Source organism: Malania oleifera, chromosome 2 (assembly GCF_029873635.1).
Source record: "Malania oleifera isolate guangnan ecotype guangnan chromosome 2, ASM2987363v1, whole genome shotgun sequence".
NCBI lineage: Eukaryota > Viridiplantae > Streptophyta > Magnoliopsida > Santalales > Ximeniaceae > Malania > Malania oleifera.
The window spans coordinates 53,537,953-53,559,208 of record NC_080418.1 but is presented as its reverse complement, the minus strand read 5'-3'; the positions used below and the strand labels follow the sequence as shown (position 1 = coordinate 53,559,208).

Genomic DNA, 21,256 nt, shown 5'->3' with positions numbered 1-21,256 from the left:
CTCTCTATCATTGAGAGGTCTCCTAAAGTGGAGATTCCAGGAAACCCTAGGACTGCTCAAGTCATCCACAAAAAGAAAAAGAAATGGCTTTATTTTGCTCAGAACTTAGATGAAGGAGATGAGAGAAAAAAAGTGGAAAATCTAACTTTTTCTCTTGTTAAATTACTACTTCATTTGGATTGAATGATTTGGAGATAAAAAGAAAGGTAAGGAGACCCCTTCTCTTGAAATCACTTGTTTGGATTGTATTTCATAAAATGATGGAGAGAAAGGAAGAGAAAAGAAGGGAGAAACACTCACTTTTGAGTCTCTAAAAAATTGGACAGATTTGGAGAGAAAAGAAATGCGCTGTATAATTTTTTTTTTTTGAAAATGTCAAAAAGTGCCCTATTGAGCAAAAAGAAAGTGATATAAAAGAAAGTCAATTAGTTTAGTAAGCAAATAAAGGTTAATTTGGTAAAATGATAGTAAATATTTTCTTAGCAATATAAGAGAAAAATCACTCTCTCTTTGCTTTTCTCTATAGTTCTCCAAACAACACACAGAAAGAAACAATCCCTTCTCTTCTCTTCTCTTTTCAACAAAGAAAATCACTATCATTTCTTTTCTTCTCTCACTTATTTATCCAAACAAAGTCTACATATTTTCTTATTCTAAGTTCTTTCAATTTATTCTTTTGTGTTTTTCTTTTAACTAATTCGGAGACAGAATGTATGGTATGCATTTTTGTTCTTGTTTAATATATAAACTTTATATTTATATATATATTGGTAATGAAATTACATTAAAGAGTAAAAAATGTACAAAATATGGCATTCTATATTTTATATTTCTTTATATTTATGATTCTTAGTTCAAACTTCACTTGTAACGAATAAAGTAGTGAAAAGTGGCAAATCCATGCTTCTCACCTATAGCAACTAAACCAATCAAGATGACATCCAATTCTTGTAGTTTGTCTTATATTTAAATTGATTAAGATTTACTGAAAATCATTTAAAGCATTAGCATGCAGGATTCTGGGATCAATATATGTGAATCTATTTGTTTTTAACAAGTTTGCAAACTCAAAAAATGAATTCATGGACGTGGTTTGTTACTCGTTATGAAACATCCATGATGGCTGCAATCGTTGCATTGTGATTGTTACTGTTACTCCGATCATTACTGATTTTTTAACGCCACGAGACAACCATTGAGATTAGGGAGCACATTGGGAGACATATCCTCTTTCCAAAAATCTCTCTATATGCTATTCCAAAATTTGAATCTAATGTTTCTCATAACCAGGAACAAATTATCTTCTATTAAGTTAACATTTAACTAAAGTATCTTCCAAATCATTTTTAAAATATTCTTTAACTCTTTTCTGTCACATTAAATGCTAAAACTCAAATCCTTCTCCAAACCAAAAATACCATTTGAGTTAATTTCTCATATACTGAAGCTTTCAGACTTATTGAAGCTTTCATACTTTAATGAATTCTTCTAAAATGCTCTGTAATGTCATAGCAAAATTCTACAATAAAACAAATAAAAATCAACAGTTTTTGAAAATAATTTATGATAAAATATTTATTTTACTTTCTACTCATTGAAATTGGGTAGAAATTGGCTTTAGCCATTAACATTGATGAAGCTTTATTTTGATAATATGTTTTTTTCGTAGTTTTATGTAATTTATCCTTTAATGTATTTATTTTATTTTATTTTCGTTTTTTTTTTGTACAAATTCAAATGACAGATTCATTAGTTTATGTAATTTATCCTTTAATGAATCTGTGTATATAGTAACAGTTTTCCTATCCTTTAATAACATATCTTTTAACATGTTTATTGCATTTTGTGTATGTAGTACATATATTTGTATCTTAACACCACCCCCCCCCCCCTGGGGCGTCCACCCCATACAAAGACTTTGTCTGTTTGTTCGTTTGTTTTTGTTTTTTTAAGTTTTGTGCATTGAATCAACAATTTTGTGACGATATAGTATCTCCATATTATTGCAAAAGAAAAGTTAGTACATGTAATCATAAAAATTATTGTTATAAAGTAAAAAATATATATATATATATATATTATATCTAATCAAAATTATGTTTTAATAAATAAAATTTAAGACTAGATTTTTTAATATGAAAATTTATAGCTTAGTATAGAATAATTCATCAAATTACAAATAAAATGTAAGAAGATGCTTTGGTTAAAAAAGAGTGCTAGAATTTTCAAATCCGACAAGACTTCTCCAATTTTGCTTTGAGAGAAAGTTGCCTTTTTCACCACCCTATTGCGTTTTTTTGAGGACTTCAATGTAATTTTTTTTTTCTTTTTTGGGGATAACTTAATCTCCTTTCCTTGAAATTATATCTTTTTGTTAGTAGATTTATTTTGTTCTCTAAAAAAACAAATAAAATGTAAGAAAAACATAAAACTTATAAGCATTATCCTCTTTTTACAAAATCTAGTCCCTGCACTCATTTGTGTATATGGCCTAGAGTTATCCTGAAATTGTTGCAAGTTGTGGAGAGGTTCATTGTAAAGAAGTTATAAATGGGCTGGTTAACAGAAAGGAGTGGAGGCTGCACTGGTGGAGAAGATGACAACTTTTGCTGTGATGATTTCTCCCTCTTAGATGAAAGGCAATTCTTCAAATGGGCATCATAGGGCTTTTTCAAGTGGGTCAAGTGGAGTTGGAAAGAGCAGTTAGTATGTTGACAAGATGTCCAGAGAGCTTTCTTTGGAGGCTTTTTTTATTTTTATTTTTATTTTTATCAGAAAAAAGATAAATTATATAAAATGAGGCATCATGGGGTTGCCCCCAAAGTACAAAGAAACAATGAGAAAGAAACACCCCTTACTGAAAAGTATCAAGAAAATTAAGGATTACAAAGGAACTAGCCCAGAATACCAACTGGAGATCATAGCAATCCAATGGTCCATGACAGCCTGAATAGGAGAGATAATTCCTTGAAAGGCTTTTGTACTCCTTTCTCTTTACATCCAGAAAATAGAAAGGGGAATGAGGAAGAGAGATCTTCTCCCTTGTTAGATTTGATCCTTTTCCAAGCCCACAGTTCACCTTCAACTGTAGCTGGTGTGACCCATTTCTGATTTGCAATGGAGATGGCTAAGTTCCACAATTTCTTGGTCCATGAACAATGCAGGAATATGTGATCAACCAATTCCTCTTGCTCCAAACATAAAAAGAATCTATTGACTAGAGGGAGACCTTTTTTATGAAGATTGTATATAGTAAGGACTTTTCCAGGAGTAGCTTCTCATGTCAAAAAAGGCAACCTTTGAAGGGACTTCCATTTTCCAAATCAGCTTCCAAGGGAAGCTAGTGCTGTTTCCAGCCGGGCAACTAAGGTGTTTATAGAAAGAGCAGCAGTGAACTTCCCATTTTTCCTCAAAACCCATTTGGGCTCATCGGAACTGGCCAGACAATGAGACTTACAGACTGCTGAAAAAATCTGTAAAAATATCAAGTTCCCAATCAAAAGTATTTCTATTCAAAGGAACTTCCCAAACAATCCCTTGACTAGTGAACTCCAAGTGTTGGCTAATAAGGGCATCTTTGTTGCTCGGAAATCTGGAAATGGAAGGGAAAGAGGAATTGAGTTGTGAATTCCAACACCAAATATCATGCCAGAAGTAAACATCAGCTCCTTGTAAGTTGAGGTGTGATCCCAAGAGGGGGGTGAATTGGGTATTTAAAATTTTTATGCGGAAGTTTAATCAGTTTTTAATATGATTTTCACAAGTGATCTATATCCTTCAATAACCACAGGATTCTCAGCAGATAAATATACCAATATAGATTTCCTTAAATACGAAAGGGTTTATGCTATGATTTCAATACATGATTAAACTACACAATAATCACAATATTCACAGCAGATAAATGTGCTCAGCTATAAAATAGCGTTTGCTTATAATTCCAACAAGTGATTAAACAACACAATGAATATAAAATTCATAGTAGATAAAAATCAATGTCAATATGCTCAAATATGAAAGAGATAAGGAAAAAAGCAACACCAGATTTTTACAAGGTTCGGCAATCTGTGCCTGCGTCCTTGCCTCAAACAACCCGCTGAGGATTTCACTATCCCTCCTTCAGGCGGAGAAGCCTCTCTCTTTTAGTAGGTGGAGAAGCCTTTTACAAACCCTCCTTCAATCGGCGGAGTCCCCTCTCTCCTTTACTTAGGCGGAGTAGCTTCTCTCCTTCACTAGGCATAGTCGCCTCTCTCCTTCAATAGGTGAAGAAACCTCTCAAGCGAAAATCCCCTTTCGCCTGTACAAAGAAGTAATCAAATAGAGTTGTACAAGGATAACTCTCTAAATAGAGTAGATACGTACACAAATAAGGCTCTAATACACTGTCAGAAGAGGATTGCAATGAACCTCAAGAGTTGAGCTTAGGTTTTCTAGTTTTTGAAAAGCAGTAAGCTTGAAAAATGAACTCAGAAAACTTTCAGCAAAGAACGGCATTAATCTCAATTGATATTCTATAATCGGTGTATCAAACACGTTTAGGGTTAGCTATTTATTTATAGGAAGGAATTATAGGCGTTGATGTGTTTAGTCGCTTGATAAATAGAATCTTTGGAGATTTTATTGCTGTTGCGAAACTTATCGCGAATGCTTCGGTCGACTGAACTGAATATTCGGTCGCTCGAACCAATTAAATCGGGAATTTCCAAACTTCCAGTACCCACTCAGTTGACTGAACTCTAAGGTTCGGTCACCTAAACCAAGCCATTCAGTCGGCTGAACCCTGAGGTTCGGTCGCCCAAACTTTCTAATGGCAAACCAGTGTTCAGACTATGCATTCGGTTGACTAAGCACTTTGCCTTAGGTGCCCGAACTTCCTAAAAGACAAAATCCTTTATATTTTTCATTCCAACAAAGATTTTAGTCTTTTGAAATAACTTTTTAACTCATAAAAATATTTTCCATGAATTTTATTGTACCTAAGGTCCAACTAAGTTACCTAAGAGCTTCATCACATAATTCAACTGAGGTGTACATGCATGAATCCTAATTTGCAATATACAAACTATTCAAGTCTTCATGTCTTTAAGCTTGGTCTTTATACAAGCTTCATGTCAATAGCCATCTATCATTGTCTTGTATGCTTCATGGCTTTCCATTTTGCATCTTTCATTGTGCTTTAAGATCTTAATTTCTGTATCACACTTAAATGACACGATTAGATGCCTTGGTTTGTCATTATCAAAACGGGATTAAACCTTCTTAGGCCAACACTCCGCTCTCCACATGGAAATAGATGAGAGGGAAGAAATTCTCCTATCCCCTTACCCATATGATATGTCTCCAAACACCTGTATCATGAGCTTCCATTGGAACTTTAGAGGTCCAACCATTATGATAGAGACAATACTTAACAGCAATGGCATCCCTCCAAAGGTATTTTTCTCAGTCATGAATCTCCAAAGCCATTTCCACCAAATGGCTTTACTAAAGATAATAAGGGATCTGAGGCCAAGGCCAGCCTTTTATAAATGTTGTTTAACCACTCCCAATTTAACAAGATGATAAATTGAAAACCTCACCCATGTTCCCCCAAAGGAATCTTCTTTGGATACCCTTTAATCCCTTGGCCAATGCACGGGATAGGGAAAAGAGACATGAAATAAACTGGCAGATTGGACAGAGAACTTTTAATGAGAGTGAATCTGCATGTTTTGACAAAAAGTTTTTTTCCAACCAGCGAGTTTCTTTCTAACCTGTCAACAATGGGATCCCAAATACCCTTGTCCTTGAACTTTACTCTCTATGGGAGGCCGAGATAGGTGATAGAAAAGATTAAGGAAGGTGTAGGAGCATCAGTTTTCTGGTGATCACTTGTGTGTTTGAGATGCCAAGGGAATGCTTGCAGAGGCGGAGCTTAGATCAGGGTGTATTATATGGGATTTAGTGATGGAAAGGTATGCAATGAGCCTGAATTTAATGGGGTGTGTACTTGTTGGACAATGAGGCTAGGAGGGGTTAGACAGCAGGAACTCTCTTGTTGATAATCGAGCGAGTTTTTATGTGCTAGTGAGCAATATTTCAAAAATAAATACATATATATATATATATATTGTTTTTTTTTGTTTTTTTTTTCTGTTTTTATTTTTTGGGTGGACTTCTTGTCCCCTTAGATTGTAACTTCTATCTCTACATCTAATATACCTTCTTTTATTATAAAAAAAAATTAAAAAGAAATACTGATGGAAGATTTTATATTGATGAAAGTCTAAATTTGATCCTAAGATAGGCTCAGGCCAATGGATAGTGAAGGAGATTGCCTAGCAGAGGAGAAGGGGAAATGGGGTGATGCATAGTAATTTCCCTTGTTACAGTAACTGATGGTCAACATGGATTTATGGCTGTTTGATCATGGAAGAAATAGTTTGATTAGCAAATTTGCAGTCCTCTATTTACTATGAGCAATTTTTTTTTTAAAAAGGGGTTTCTTATTTAGACTTGAACATTTCTAATTTTAAAAGTTGTTGTAGTGAAAGGGAGCAAAACTCACTAGATCTGCAATTAGCAATTAATGCATCCAATGAAGTCCAGATTATTTTAGAGATATTATGTTGGTTCTTGGCTTGGTTGGATTTCTTTCAGCCAAATTTTATGGTAAAGATGAAGCTAGGTGAATGAAGGAATGTGGTATTACCTGTTTATGATAACAAATGGGAGCATCATGCTCTCAACAATTAGAGGGATTGGTGTCATGAGTCATGCTGTTGGAAAACGTGGAGAGAGTTGTTGAGAAAATGATAAAATGATGCAAGTGTGAGGGGTGAGACCTTCTGGTGCAGCACCCAAACAAAGCTATTTTACTTTTTTAAATTTTTAGTGTATTTTCATTTGTTTTATTTAGAGAATTTTTGTTAGTCATATCTTCAAATTCTAGGATATTATTATTTAGGAAGCAAGATTATTGGGTATTATTATTTAGGAAACTAACATTTTAGTTTATTTTTCTAAAATTAGTTTTGTTATCTTCCAGCCTCCAGGGAAAGTAGTTTTTAGTTTATTTAGGCTTCTTAATTTTGTTTCCTTATTTTTCAAGCGTTGTAAACCTATTTAAAAAGGGTATTGTGATACCCCTGCCGCCATTGGAAACAGAACCCTCTGATTAGCCAACTACAAACTTTTGTCACTGTCCCACAGCCAGAGAGCCTTAGTGTGCTCAGCCAAGATTGCCGTTGTTGCCATCCCATTCAAAATCTAAGCCTTTCTGGAGTTTTGTTGACACGCTGCCACTACCCACAAACTTGCCAGCCCCTTCTACCATCATACCGAAAACCATTGCTGGGCATTAGCTTCTGGTGATTCATGTGTCAGCGATACGCACCTAGGTGACTTCTAGAACCTGAAAATTGATTGAGACCACTGGAATTTCATTCCAGCTACAATATTTTGAATGCTTGTTTTTTGTTTTTTTGTGTTATGAGATTGACTCTGCATACAACTGTAGGAGATTTGGACTGCCAGTGAAGAATACAAATTATAAAGGGAAAACTGGCAGCATAAAAATTGTGATTCTATTTGCTATGTTTTTGGATTATTGCGAGAAAATAATGGGTTTTTTGTGGATATTAACAATTATTCTGAGAAATTGAGTCTATCACAAGGAATGTGCATCAACTGATTACAATTTCAACAGCTACAACAATAAATTGGAGAAATTGACTCTGCTAGCATCAATTTGAATTTTTGTTGTCAGTTTTTGGCAAGAATTGCAGTCAGTCCAAATGAATTTGCTTCAGCCAATAAGAAATTCACCATTAGTTGTGAGATATTGGTATTATCTGTGAAAAATTCAAAGCTTTCAGAGAGAAATTGATGGAAAATATTGCGGGGTTCTCCTAAGATTGCAAAACCTGCGTAAGGACCCTTTTGCTTATAGGTTGCTGCTAATGTGCCATTTCATTTTCAGAACTCGAGGTCGAGCTTTTTTCTGACTGGGGGAGTTTGATGGAGGACCAACAGCAGATAGCTTTAGGCACTTGTATGTAGTTGTAGGTTTCATAAGTTAGGATTATTTATTTATTTATTTTATTTTTATTTTATCCTTCCAGGCAATAAACTACACAAATTACAACTTTCTGAAAAATACAGCCTTTAGGACCTAAGCGCTACAGCTTACCAGTCATTAGTTAATGTTATAAACAGTGTGCGAAATAGTTCAAATTTGGGGGTATTATACAACTTATGTAATAAGTGGCTTATTTGTTTTGTTTATGAAGATCTGGGCGTGACTGCATTGAAAAATAATGTAATTTACTTGGGCCATGATTTGTGCCTTTAAGGCCATCTTTGATTGACAACTTTTTAATCAGCATGAATGCCTTTTGTGCAGATTAATTACATATTGTCATTTGAAGAGATTACTTTGAAGTTTATCGGTGTCAATGAGCAGGTAATCATTGTGTCATTTCAAATTTAGATATTGGCTTTAGTTTTTGTGTTTTTATTTTGATTGCTCTTTGTTGGTTCTTCCTTTGAGCATTTTCTTTGAGTACCTCAATGTAAAACATTTTTTTTTTTTTAATTTACTGTATTCACATATTCTTAAGACTTGAAGGACATATGTTTTTGTAAGTGGTGATGTCGAACCAATGTATGGTTGCTGATATGGTACACAAAATTAGAAATTATTATTAGTCTCTGAAATGTTAGTTGGTTGATTTTGTTGCCTCTAAAAATGTGAGTTCTCTGGTAACTTTGGTTTTGATGATCTGTGTCTGACCACTAGACTGTGGGAGACAGGTGGAGAGGTCGGAGACATTGAGGCCCAATCTCTGTGCCACACAACTTCCACTTAACCTTGTATAAAAACAGTTGAAATTCTTGTGAGGTAAACACATACGCAGTGAGGGACAAAGAGAGAGAGCTAGTTTTTTGCTGCACAAACCCCGTGCTTTTCTCACAACAAAATTCTTATACGTATTGAAGAAAAAGGTGGAAGGGACCCTCCTCTCTATCTCTGTTCTCTTATTGGATTCATAGATATGCAAGGATTACCTAGGTGGCGAAATGTCTTTATTTTCAGAAATGCTTTAGCTACCCATTCCTCTTCAACAGAATTCGCTCCTTTCCATTCCATACTGATTTCATGTGAGAAGTGGAAGAAAAGATTGAACTCGGATGTAAGAAGGGATCATTAACCTTCTAAGATCTTCCTGTCAAACACTGTTTTCCTTCCATATCAGCATATATCGCCTACACACAGCAAGAAACAAACCTTGCTCTTGCTCAACAAACAGATCTTCCTGTCAAAAAATGTCGTCCTTCCGTATTAGAATCTCTCGCCCACACACAGCAAGCCATCATTAGCCATCAGGTGCATTCGGCTTTTGTCTACGGAGTACAAACTCCATAGCATTGCCTAAGGAGAGCACTGAAAATAGGGGCATGGACGAAGTTCGAGTTAATAAGTGCGGAGATGCCAAAGTTTGCGTGGGGAGGTCATTTGACTATCAAGGTGGAGTGCAAAACCTTTTGCGCTAATTGCCTCGACCCCTTGACTGTCAAGATATTGGAATTCTTCGGAAGATGCTTCTCTTACATTCTTCCGAAGATTGAGGAGTTCTTAAGGTCCTAGGAGTGATTTGTGAGGGTTCATGAGACGCCGAAGAGTTGATTTAAGGAGGTTCTAATTTCAGTAAATTTTTTTTTTTGGGGGGGCAGGGAAGTATCTCCATTGAGCTGTGATGCAATGGGAAGGGGATTGTATGTGGAAGACGTCAAGAACTATGTATACCAGAAGGTAATAACAACCAAGGGTGGAGAAAATTCTTCAAAGCTATTATGAAGCTTACGATTGAATCTAATTATGAGCTGCATTCTGGTGCTCAAAATGTGGCTTTTGAACCTCATCGGCCATGAGTCGCATCTAAAGAAGTGGAGTGGGAGTAGAGCTTATTGGAAAATTGACCTTCGCCGACATTGTAGGACAACACTAGAGAGGGGGAGAAATTGACTGCGAGATACGATTCTCATGATTTTTGGGGTAGAAACTAGAAAGACAACTTCCTTTCCTAGTTCGAACTTTAATTCAAATTTTGGGTGCGGCTGCGCGGGGAGGAGAAGTTTAGGTTGGTGTACAACGGATCACCCAAAAATAGGGCAAAATGGGTTGCAAAACAAAATACAGGGTGGTAGGCTTGCCAAAGCTTGGGTCCTTAACTACCAAAGATAATATTTATGACCTAACTAATCCCGAGTTCAGTAGAACAATGGGTGAGTCAGGTGTCGATCTTAGGGACTTAGTGCAGCGGTGTACCAAGTTAATCTAGCTTACTACGCTTGAACAATAATGAAAAGATGGAATTTTGGGGTTTTTCTATCAACTACGAAAGCAAGTAAGTTGTATTGAAATTACTTCTAGAAAGCAAGTCCCTCGTTACGAATCCGGCTTAGGCTGTTGTTTGCGATAACTATGTCCGGTTAGCTATCCGTATAAGGTTCAACGGTCAAGCAATCCGCTCGAGTGCCATAGGATAGCGAAGGTCCACCAATCATTCGGAGCACGATCGGGAACCAGGGTATACCCTATTCAGCGAACACGGAACTCTCTATAGAAACTGTACCCTATTACGCACAAGTGACTGAATCCCTATCTATGCTTTCCTATCCCCTAGGGTTTCATCATGATCAGAGAACTAAATGTGCAGGAAATTAAAGACGTGGTATTGAAATTGCAAAATTTAAATCAAAGCAATGTAAATTGAAAAGTATTGGAAATGGCACCAATCGAAACTTGAAGGTCTGTCACTAGCTGTTCGGGATTACAATTGAGAACCAATCTAATCTAAGCGGCAGTAATCAGAACTTGAAGGTTGTCACAAGCCTTCGAAGAATCCGAATACAAACCAGGCATGAAATTGAAAGAAAGCAGTAAATCAAAGCAGTAAATCTATGCTACGGATCCAATCGGATTCGAGGCTTGTCACTAGGCCTTTGAACACCGAGAGGGAACCACGAACATTGAATTGAAACCTACTCTAAATGGCACCCATCAACGCCCAAGTTCTGTCACTAAGGAGCAGCCAAAGAGAAACCCTAATCTATTCTATCTACGACACCCAATGGCACTCCAGGTGTGTCACTCATCAAGAAGGCACCAAAGGGGAACCCTAATCACCTATTTGAAGCTTGATTTTATACCCAAAAGGGTTTACACACGATTGAATTCGAATCAGGAAAGTTCGGCGACAAAATCCTGAAGCAGATCGACCTGGTCGTGCCCTGGTCGAGATAGTCTAGAATATCTTCTTAGTGTTCAGTAAACCTGGTCGCACCTCTAGGGTCTCTGGGCGCGCCCTGGTCGAACCACTCCGGAAAATCTTCAATTAATCAGCACTTTGGAGTCTTCTTGTCATGACTTTGTCGAGCACTTGGTCAAGCCTCGTGCTTCCCAATTGCTTCCTTAGCTTCTTGCATTGCTTAACTCCTCAGTTTAAGCTCCAATTTCCTGAAACATGAAGCAAACCACGTGTAACTCCGAACTAGAATCATTACAAAGAAAATGAGAACAAAGCATAGGTAAATGAGGGCCTAAAATAGCACATTTTATGAACACATCACGGGGACTAGGCCCTCTCCTAAAAAAAAATCTCAGGCTCCAACTAGATTTAAGATAGGGGGCCCATTAACTCTTAGCCCAGTGAGAAACAATGTGTCGAATGGAGATAGAATTGGTGCTTCATCTCCTTCAATCGCTGTAGGCAAGGAAGGAGATGACCAACTAAACAGTTTCTCAAGGAACCATCCACATAATGAAAAGGTTAGCTTGACAGAGTCCCCAACTTCATGTGGGATACGAATTCCAAAGAGGAAGAGGCAACAAAGGTTCTTATGGTAGACAACAACCAATTGGAAGAGGTTCTACACTATAGTAAGGGATTAGAGGGTGGTGTTGTTGCAAACCTTCTTCCAACGACATTTATGCATAAGTTAGCAAAATAAGTTGGGATGATGAAGTTGAGGAAAAGCTATTAGATTTAGAAGATGATTTGAGCAGTTTCTGCAACTTTGAAAATGGTTTTTTAGTTGACTAGCTGTGGACTGATTAGATATGGAAGGAGAGTGGGATTGGGACCAATCCTCAGAGAGAACTCTTGCTACTAAATATGAGGAGTTTCTAAAGATGATTTTTTTTCCTTCACAAGATAGCATCTAGGAGATGAGACTCTTCATTTGTCATTTGACACTGAGCAAGAGGGTGCTAATACTATAAAGCACAGCCTAGACTAGAGCATAGCATTGATTGAAAGGAAGTCTTTGCCCTCTATTCTTGAGCATACTCTTGACAAAGTGCACCTAGTTGAAAATCATCATGATGCTGGGATGGGTATTGATGAAAGGTAGTTTTCCCTTTGGGCAAACAGAATTCATCCAGATCAAGAAAAGGTATACTTCCCCTTCCCTCTTAGTCCTCTATTTCTTTTGATGCTGCTGTTTGCCATAAGGAAGGTCTCACTAGGGGGAATGCCTCTACTTTCGGTCTAGGGGGTAGTGAGAGAGACTGCAAAGATCCAAATGAGCCCCTATATAACCCAGCTTTGAAACATGTGAGTCATGGAAATTTTGAGGTTAGATTGGGTTTGAGTCCTAAAACTTATGAGAGGAGGAAGAAGAAAGTTTTAGAAAGAACTAAAAATATATGACTTATTCTTTCAATTATGGGGGTGGAAAGGGAATAGGGAGAGGGAGAAAATGAGTTAAATTATGAAAATTGTTAGTTGGAACGTTAGGGGTCTAAAGGATGTTAGGAAAAAAAGCTTGGTTTGGGAGGTTTTGCTTAAGAGTTCTCCTAATATTGTTTTGATTCAGGAGACTAAGCTTGAATCAGTCAATGGGAAGATCATTAGGGGGATTTGGGAAAGGGAGAAATAGGAATTGGGTCTTTTTACCCTCTCGAGGATCGGCAAGGGGCATTCTAGTGGTGTGGGGTACTCGTACCATATCCATAGTGGACAGCCTAGTGGGTTTCTTTTCTCTTTCTATCTTGTTAGAGGTGAGAGACCAGGTTCAATGGTGGGTTTCTTTAGTCTATGGTCCTTCTAGGCCTTCTCGAAGGAGCTCCTTTTGGGATGAGCTATATTATGTCTCAAGTTTTTGTTCCCCCAAGTGGATAGTGGGCGACGATTTCAATGCAGTGAGATTTCCTTGTGAAAAGAAGGGGGTAGGCAGGGTTACTCCAACAATGCAGAATTTTGATCTATTTATTAGGGAGAGTGACTTGAGGGATATTCCTAGTAACACAAACTTTACTTGGTCGGTGGGTGGGGCTAGGTTTGTGGCTAGTGGTCTTGATAGGTTCTTTTTCTCTAGTGAGTGGGAGGATGAGTTCCCTAACTTTTTGCAAGTCGCCCTTCCTAGAGCCTCTTCTGACCATTTTTCTTTTCTTCTGGAATCTAGGAAGGTGTCTTGGGGTCCTTCCCCTTTAGAGTTGAAAATATGTGGCTGGAACACGAAACCTTTCAATATTTAGTGAAGGATTCTTGGAGTGAGGAGGTGGATAAGGGTTGGGAAGGTTTTAGATTCGTCACGAAACTGAAGAGGTTGAATGAAAAATTGAAAGGGTGGAATAGGGAGGTGTTCTGGGACATTAGGCTTTTAAAAGACCCATATTTTAGGTGAGCTGACTGAGCTAGATAGAAGGGAAGAAGCTTTTAATCTCTTGAGGGAGGAGGAGTTGAAAAGAATATCCTTAAAGAATGAGCGTGAAGAGGTGATTTTTAAGGAATGAGAAGTTGGAGGCAAAGACGAAGCTTAAATGGGTAAGAGAGGGTTATTGTAACTCAAGATGTTTTCATAGGTTAGTAAGCGGGACTTTGAGGAGAAATTCTATTAGGAGTTGGAGTTGATTGGGGGGAAATTATCTCGGATAATAGTAGGATAGCTTTGGAGGTCACTGATTTTTATTGTATGTTTTTTGAAGATGGTTATAGATCGATGGTGGAAGGGCTAGAGTGGGACCCTTTTTCTGGTGATATGATTGCTTTGTTAGGGAGACCTTTTGAGGAAGAGGAAGTAATATGTACCTTCTTTGCATTGAATACGATAAAGCTCTAGGGCTGGATGGCTTTAATTTGGCTTTTTTTTTCAAGATTGCTGTGTAGTGGTTATGGACGATTTGATGAAGGTCTTTAATGAATTTTATTGTTATGGAATTTTATGCAAGAGTATTAACTTTACCTTCATAACTTCGATGCCTGATAAAAGCAAGTCTATCAAGATTTTAGATTATAGACCTATTAGTTTAGTATCCAGTGTTTATAAAATAATCACTAAAGTACTAGCTAGAAGCCTGAGTATGGTTTTTGATAAGATCATTACTAAGGTCCAAAGTGCTTTCGTGGGAGACAGATAGTGGACATGATTTTGATCACAAATGAATTCGTTGAGGATTTTAGGAGAAGGAAGAAGAAGGGATTAATATTTAAGTTGGATTTTGGGTAAACCTATGATAGGATGAGTTGGAATTTCTTGGACAAGATTTTTATAGAGAAGGGTTTTAGTGAGAGATGGCGGAGATGGATGAAAGGTTGCATGTCTAATGTGTTTTATTTGGTGTTAACGAAGGGGAACCTAAATCTTGATTTAGAGCTACGAGGGGGATTAGACAAGGAGACCCTCTTTCCCCTTGTTTGTTTGTCTTAGTGGCTGATGCCTTTAAAGTAGGATGGTTGGTAGAGTTGTGGTTAGAGGTTCAGTGAGAGGCTTGCAAGTGGGGATGGAGGAGGTAATGGTTTCACATCTTTAGTTTGCTGGCGATACTGTCTTCTTCTTAGATTATCATAGGTCAACCTTTTCGAATATTTTGAGGATTCTTCATATTTTTGAAGGGTTTCTGGGCTTAGGATCAATCTGGGGAAGAGCATTACTGCCACTATTAATTTGTTGGAGGAGCAAGGTAGGGAGTTAGCCTTAGAGGTAGGAGTGCCTTTGGGGGGTAATCCTAGATGTGCTAGTTTTTGGGACCCTGTTATTGAGAGAGTGGCTAAGCGATTAGATGGTTGGAAGGGTGTGCTTTTTTATTTAGGAGGTAGTATTACTATGATTCAAGCTTGTCTTTCTAGTATCCCACTATATTTTTTGTCTATTTTCAAAACACGTATGGTTGTGGCTAATAGGATTGAGAGAATCATGAGAGATTTCCTTTTGTCAGGGGTGGGGGATGTTAGAGATCATTTGGTGAGTTTTGGCCGCCCCCGGGGGGGGGGGGGGTTCTGTAGGCCTAAACAGGAGGACAGGTTGGGTCTTGGTAATTTAGTGTCTAAAAACACGACTCTCTTGGCCAAGTGGCTTTGGCAGTTTCCTTTAGAGGGGTCTTCTTTGTGGCATAAAGTTGTAAAAAGTAAATTTGGACTTGATGTGAATGAGTGGGATACCAATTCAAGTCTTAGATGTTCTTTGGAGAGTCTATGGAAAGCCATCTCTCAAATATATTCCCTCTTTATTCCCCATACTAAGTTTATAGTGGGTAGGGGCTATAATATTCGCTTTTGGAAAAACCTATGGTTGGGGAATGTTGTTTAGTCCGCCTCTTTTCCTTGCCTATTTCGGTTAAGCTCAGAACAGGATGGATCAATTTCTTCTTTCATTGTGGAACTGAGTGGTCCTTTAACTTCTTGGCATTTTCTTTACGAGACTATTGAATGATAGGGAGATGGAGCAGTTATTCTCTCTGGAGGCTGACAGTCGTTCTTGGTCCTTCTGAATAATTGTCAAGTCTCTCTGGAAGCTGACAGTTGTTCTTGGTCCTTGGATCCCTTGGGGTTTTACTCCTGCAAATCTTTTTGTGAGTTTTAACTAGCTCTGTTTTTCATTTTCCTCTCTATAAAACTATTTGGAAGGCCAAAGTTCCCTATAAATCAAAGCTTTTATCTGGCTGGTCGTGCTTAATAGGATCAACACCAATAGCTTGCTACAGATTAGAAAATCTTTAAAGGCTCTATTTCCGGACATATGTGTGCTTTGTTTTAATTGCTCTGAAACTGCTTTGCGTTTTTTTTTACATTGTGATTTTGCCCGAAGGATTTGGAACAAGTTATTTAATTATTTTGGGGAATGCTGGGTTTGCCCAAAGACAGTAGAAGAGTTTTTGCAATTCAGTTTTTTGTTTTTGGCAGGAAAAAGAGGGCAAAGAGTTATGGATTTGTGCCTTATTTGCTGTCCATTGGGGTTTGTGGATGGAATGAAACATGCATTTTTGCTGGGAAGAAGTTGTCTCTTTTACTGATATGGGAGAAGATTCAACATTTTGCTTCTCTTCTGTGTGGTAAATGGGAACTTCAGGGGGATGCATTTTCAGATGTTCAGCCTTATTGGCTTTCCTTATTGAAATGATAGGGCCTTCTGATCTTTTTTGGTTTTTTCTAATGTTTCTTTTTTTTTCGTCTTTCTTCATTTTCCTAGGGTTACCCAGAAATGCTTTACTCTCTCCTTGTTCATTACTATTCTATTTATGAAATTCTTTTGCTATCTAAATGATCTGTGAATGATCAATATACATGTCAAAATTTTGGATTTGGCAAAGGAAGCTAGACCAGGGTAGGAATTGTTGAGTAGGTTGTATGGCTAAAAACATCTTGGGCCTTGTATTGAGAGCATTGTTGTTTGCTTGAGTTAGGTTTTTAAACTCACTTGTATTATATTCAGTTCAGCAGTAAATAATAGTGCTTGCCAGAACGGCCTTGATTTGGAATTTGAATGTGTAAATTTACCAATTTATATTCCACTCCACTTGCAGGATGCTTTAAGAACTTTCCTGTTGCGGAAGCTTGATAATCTTTCAAAGGATGATAAATGCCAAATAACAATGATTTCCACATGGGCAACTGAATTGTACTTGGACAAGGTTTTGCTTTTACCAATTCGCACTTCTTACTTGGAATAGCTTGTGAACTACTTTTGCTTCTCTGACTTGCTGATTTTTCTCTTTTACATACTTAAGGAGCATGTAGAAAGTGTGTTAAATGGTCACTGGCTTGATGTCTAGGATTCTAACATTGTTTTGATGTGTGAAATGAAGATGTTGTTAAACATGGAATCTGTGAAGGTGACAAATAACATGCTATTTGGTCATATGCCAACAAATGGGTCAATGAATTAAAGAACTGTGGAATATTATATGTTATTATATGTTATCCATTATGTTAGGTGGTTAAATGGAATTATATCAAGTAAAGGGTTTGAGTGCAATTTAATGACAACAGGATGGTTCCTTGTGGATCGCTAATCATAAGGTTGTCATTGTAGATATAATAAATTATCTTAATATTATTAGAGGGTTGCCCACTAAAGGAAAAAATGATCACTCATTTTTTGTGTTCTATATTTACCCTAAATCTCTCCTCTCTTTTCTTCTATGTGACAGGGCATTAGCATCTGATCCTACTTTGTCGTCTCCTGATTTTTCTTTTTTCTCATTTTTCTTTAAATCCTTTTTCCCTTGCTAACTTCTGTAGCATAGAAGAGGCAGAGAACCAGATTTATAAAGCAGAGCTTCTTCCTCTCTTGTTCATTTGTGTGCAGCAACTTAATGGTTGGCTGCTGTTCTGGTTGTTCATATGATTTAAATAACTCTTTTGTATGATTAGAAAAGAGCCTTGAGCCCCACCTGAGGGCTGCCTCAGTGGCAAGGCTAGAGTTCTCTGTCATTGTTGCTGCGGTTTTAAATCCCGTCTACTTGCCTGGGGGAGGGTGGATACATAGGGTGGGATACTCCACCCTGGGTTTGGTCAGTTTGCTTGGGTACTGAAGGTCCTGGGCCAGCTGATGTTACTGGTCACGAAAAAAAAGACTTAGAAAAGTGCCTCGAGTGTTTTGTGGTGTTGTGTGCTTTGTTTATGCATTACAGACGACTTCTCCTGTTTGGTGACATGCAAACTGCTGTATTTAATGTGTTAAAATTATTTCTTCCTTATCTACTCTGTAGATCATCTAAAATAAATTGAGATCTACTGGGCCGATTTTCTTTGTAACATGTGGTAAAATAGTGGTTGCACAGCTGTTACATATATATATATATATATATATTAATTGTTGAATCTGTGCTTGATTGAGTGGAAGATTTGAAGTGTTCACTCCGAGACACTGTTTTCCTGTGATGATGGCAAAGGACCACATGGTGTAGGGGTGTGGAAATTTATCATGAAAGGCTGGGATGACTTCTTCCCTTTTATAAGATTTCAGGTGGACAATGGGGACAGCATTTACTTTTGGTATGATGTATGGCATGATCGGGAGGCCCTAAGTGCTTTATTTCCTGCTATCAGAACTTGGCCCGCTATAAGGAACCTCTCATCAGCCATCACCTTCAAATATCAGAGCAGCAGATCTTTAGGAATATTCCCTTTTTCAGAAACATGGAAGATTGGGAACTCTACCCCCTCATTTAGTTTTTCTTGTAGCCTTCTCTACAATTTTCAAAACCAAAACATACCCAATCAATCAAAGTGGACCAATGACAAAAACGGGGTCTTCTCTGTTAACTTCTTTTACGGGAAGCTCTCACCAATGGAAACAAACCACGGCAATCTCCCTTGGACTCACATTTGGAATATGGTTGCCCCTTCAAAGGTAGCTTCCTTGCTTGGGAGGCAGCACATGGTAAGATCTTAACCCTGGATCAATTTGCAGATAAGGGGGCTGACCGTCGTCAACGGGTGTTCCTTTTCCATTGGTGATGCAGAATCAGTTGAGCATATCCTCCTTCACTGCCCCTGGACAAGGAACGTTTGGAATATGGCTTTAACCATGATCGGACCAAGGTGGGTTACTCCCAGCTTGGAGGGGTACTGTGGGCGCGGAAAGGGATTTGGGCACCAACGAGAAGAGAAAAGCTTTGTCTCTCACCCCTCTTGCAATTTTCTGGTGTGCTTCGAAAGAAAGAAATGGGAGAGTGTTTCAAAAAACTATCGCATGCTGCTTCAGACTAGTAAAGAGCAATGGATTACTGTGGTTTCCAGCTGGCATAGGACTGTAATGAATGACCATAATGTAATTTTAGAATTTTGTGATATCCTGCTGGTGGGATGACTCTGTGTAATCTGTGTTGGCATCCCTTTTATGCCCTTTAAGAAGGTCCTTTTACCAATGAAAATAAAATCATCTAAACAATCAGTTTTTAGTGGGTTGTGGCTCACAGTCAGGATTCTTGTTTGTTGTCAGTTAGCGACAGTTCATCCCAACTATGGTTTTAAAAATTGGTTGTTACTGTTAAAGTAATTGTATCAAGGTCATTCGATACTGTTATAGGATGATATCTTGTAAGTTTCCTGATTGACTTCTGTTATATCTGTTATGGTCTGTTAATATCTGCTACAGGCTGCTACATCTTCAGACCAGTTATGAATTGCTTTTCAATTTTGTACACTATTTTTGTACTTTTTAAAAACGTTTTAAGCTTTTACAGCTTGAAACAGAAATTATAAACCATATTTGTCATGACTATAATCAAGAATGTAACTCGAGTGAAGACAAACAGTTACGTAGGAGAGTAAAATTCATATTTTAGTGGATTTTTCCCACTAGAAACTACGCTGTAACATGCATCTGCCTTCTTTAATTGCTGAAAAAAATCAGATCAAAACTTAAATTTTAAGCCAGGTAGACTCTAGTATTTGTTTCATACTCTTCTTCTTTGATTACTGTTTATGCTTTTATATGATTATACTATAGAGTATGAAAGACAAATATATTTCTTGTTTAGGCTTTATTATTTTATGATTTCTTAGCTTAGATTAGATTTATACAGTTATACTCCATAAAATGGTAACTAGTAACAACTGCAAGGATTTTCTCCTGTTAGCAAAAAATGAACAAATATAACATTCTGCATGTTTAGCATATGCTGTGTAACTTGATTGAAATTGTGGTAATAATAATTTTTGATAACAAAAATAAGGTATATTAGATGAAAAGAAGAGAAAGTAGAATGTGCGGGGATAAGGAGTTCACCAAATAAAATAAAAAACACACCAGAGGAAAGATGAAAAAAGAAGGAAATCAAAAAAACAAAGTTCACTAAATAAAACTAGACAATATTAGCCAAGTGACCCCCTTTTTAAACCCTTTCCATCGCAGTTTACGAGCTCTTCAAATTTGCTAATTCCCTTTCTCCCTTCATCTTTCAGCTTTTACCACCATCCATTCGCACTTCATTTCCTCCAATATCACTCAACTTTAAATCCATTTTATCCAAAAGATTTTGAGCTTTTTACTCCTCAGCAATTGGAGTCAAAACATGTGAATCTATACATTTTAAGAAATTTTCTAATCTCATAAACAGATTCATGGATGTGGCATCTGTTGTGGATTAGTAACATCTGAAATGACCGCAGCCTCCAAACTGTGACTTACTGTTGAGCAGACCACCGCTGCTTTTTTTTTTTTTTTTAAACTATGACCCCAACAGATTTATAATTGATTCCTTCTGCTGTGTGAGCAGTAGAATGATATCTGATTTATCTTGTAGTTATGGCTGATCAGAAATTTCAGCTCAAGTGACTGCCCTTTCTTTTGCATATGACCTCTAACTAGCTTTAGGACTACAAGTGGAGAGACTATGGAATTTACAATCACAATAGGTGCACATCAAGGATATTCTTTGAGCTTGTCTTTTGCTCTAGTGATGGATGAACTTACTAGAAGTATCCAAAATGAGGTTCCGTAGTGTATGTAGTTTGCAGAGAAGCTTTAGAATCTTGAGGATTTAGGATAAATAGAAGTAAGACAGAATATGAAATGCAATTTCAGTCATAGTAGGAGGAATACTAGAGAAAATATTAAACTTGATGATCAAGAAATGAATAACACTAGTGGATTTCAGTACCTTGGATCTATTATACAATCTAAAAGAGAAATTGAAGAAGATGTAATATATAGAGTCAAAGCGGGTTGGGTAAACTAAGGAATGAACACATTCATGTTAAGTTAGGCATAGCTCTTGTAGAAGATAAGGGAGGGGCAGCTTAGATGGTTTGGGTATGTGCAGCGTTGGTGCACCTGTGCTGGGGCTTGTGCTAGTTACTGTGAAGGGCAGTAGAAGGGATACAGGTAGACCTAAAATAACTTCGAATGAGATAGTGATTGAGGATGCAATAGCCCAAAATTTTTCGGAGGAAATTGCCCATGATCATGTAAATTGGAGGAAAAGGATTCATGCAGTCAACCCCACCTATTGGGACTTAAGGCTTGTTTTTCTTTTCTTTTTTTT

The 21,256-nt window shown here is 37.3% G+C and overlaps 1 protein-coding gene across 1 annotated transcript in view; it reads left to right on the top strand.

The window, feature by feature from the left end:
- The window catches only part of LOC131148667 (vacuolar sorting protein 18), an 89,827-nt gene that overhangs the window by 37,447 nt on the left and 31,124 nt on the right, over positions 1-21,256 (top strand). The window contains exons 12-13 of the mRNA XM_058098530.1: positions 8,384-8,443; positions 16,787-16,894. Of these exons, the coding sequence (XP_057954513.1) occupies positions 8,384-8,443; positions 16,787-16,894 (168 nt within the window). The remainder of the gene's footprint in view (positions 1-8,383; positions 8,444-16,786; positions 16,895-21,256) is intronic.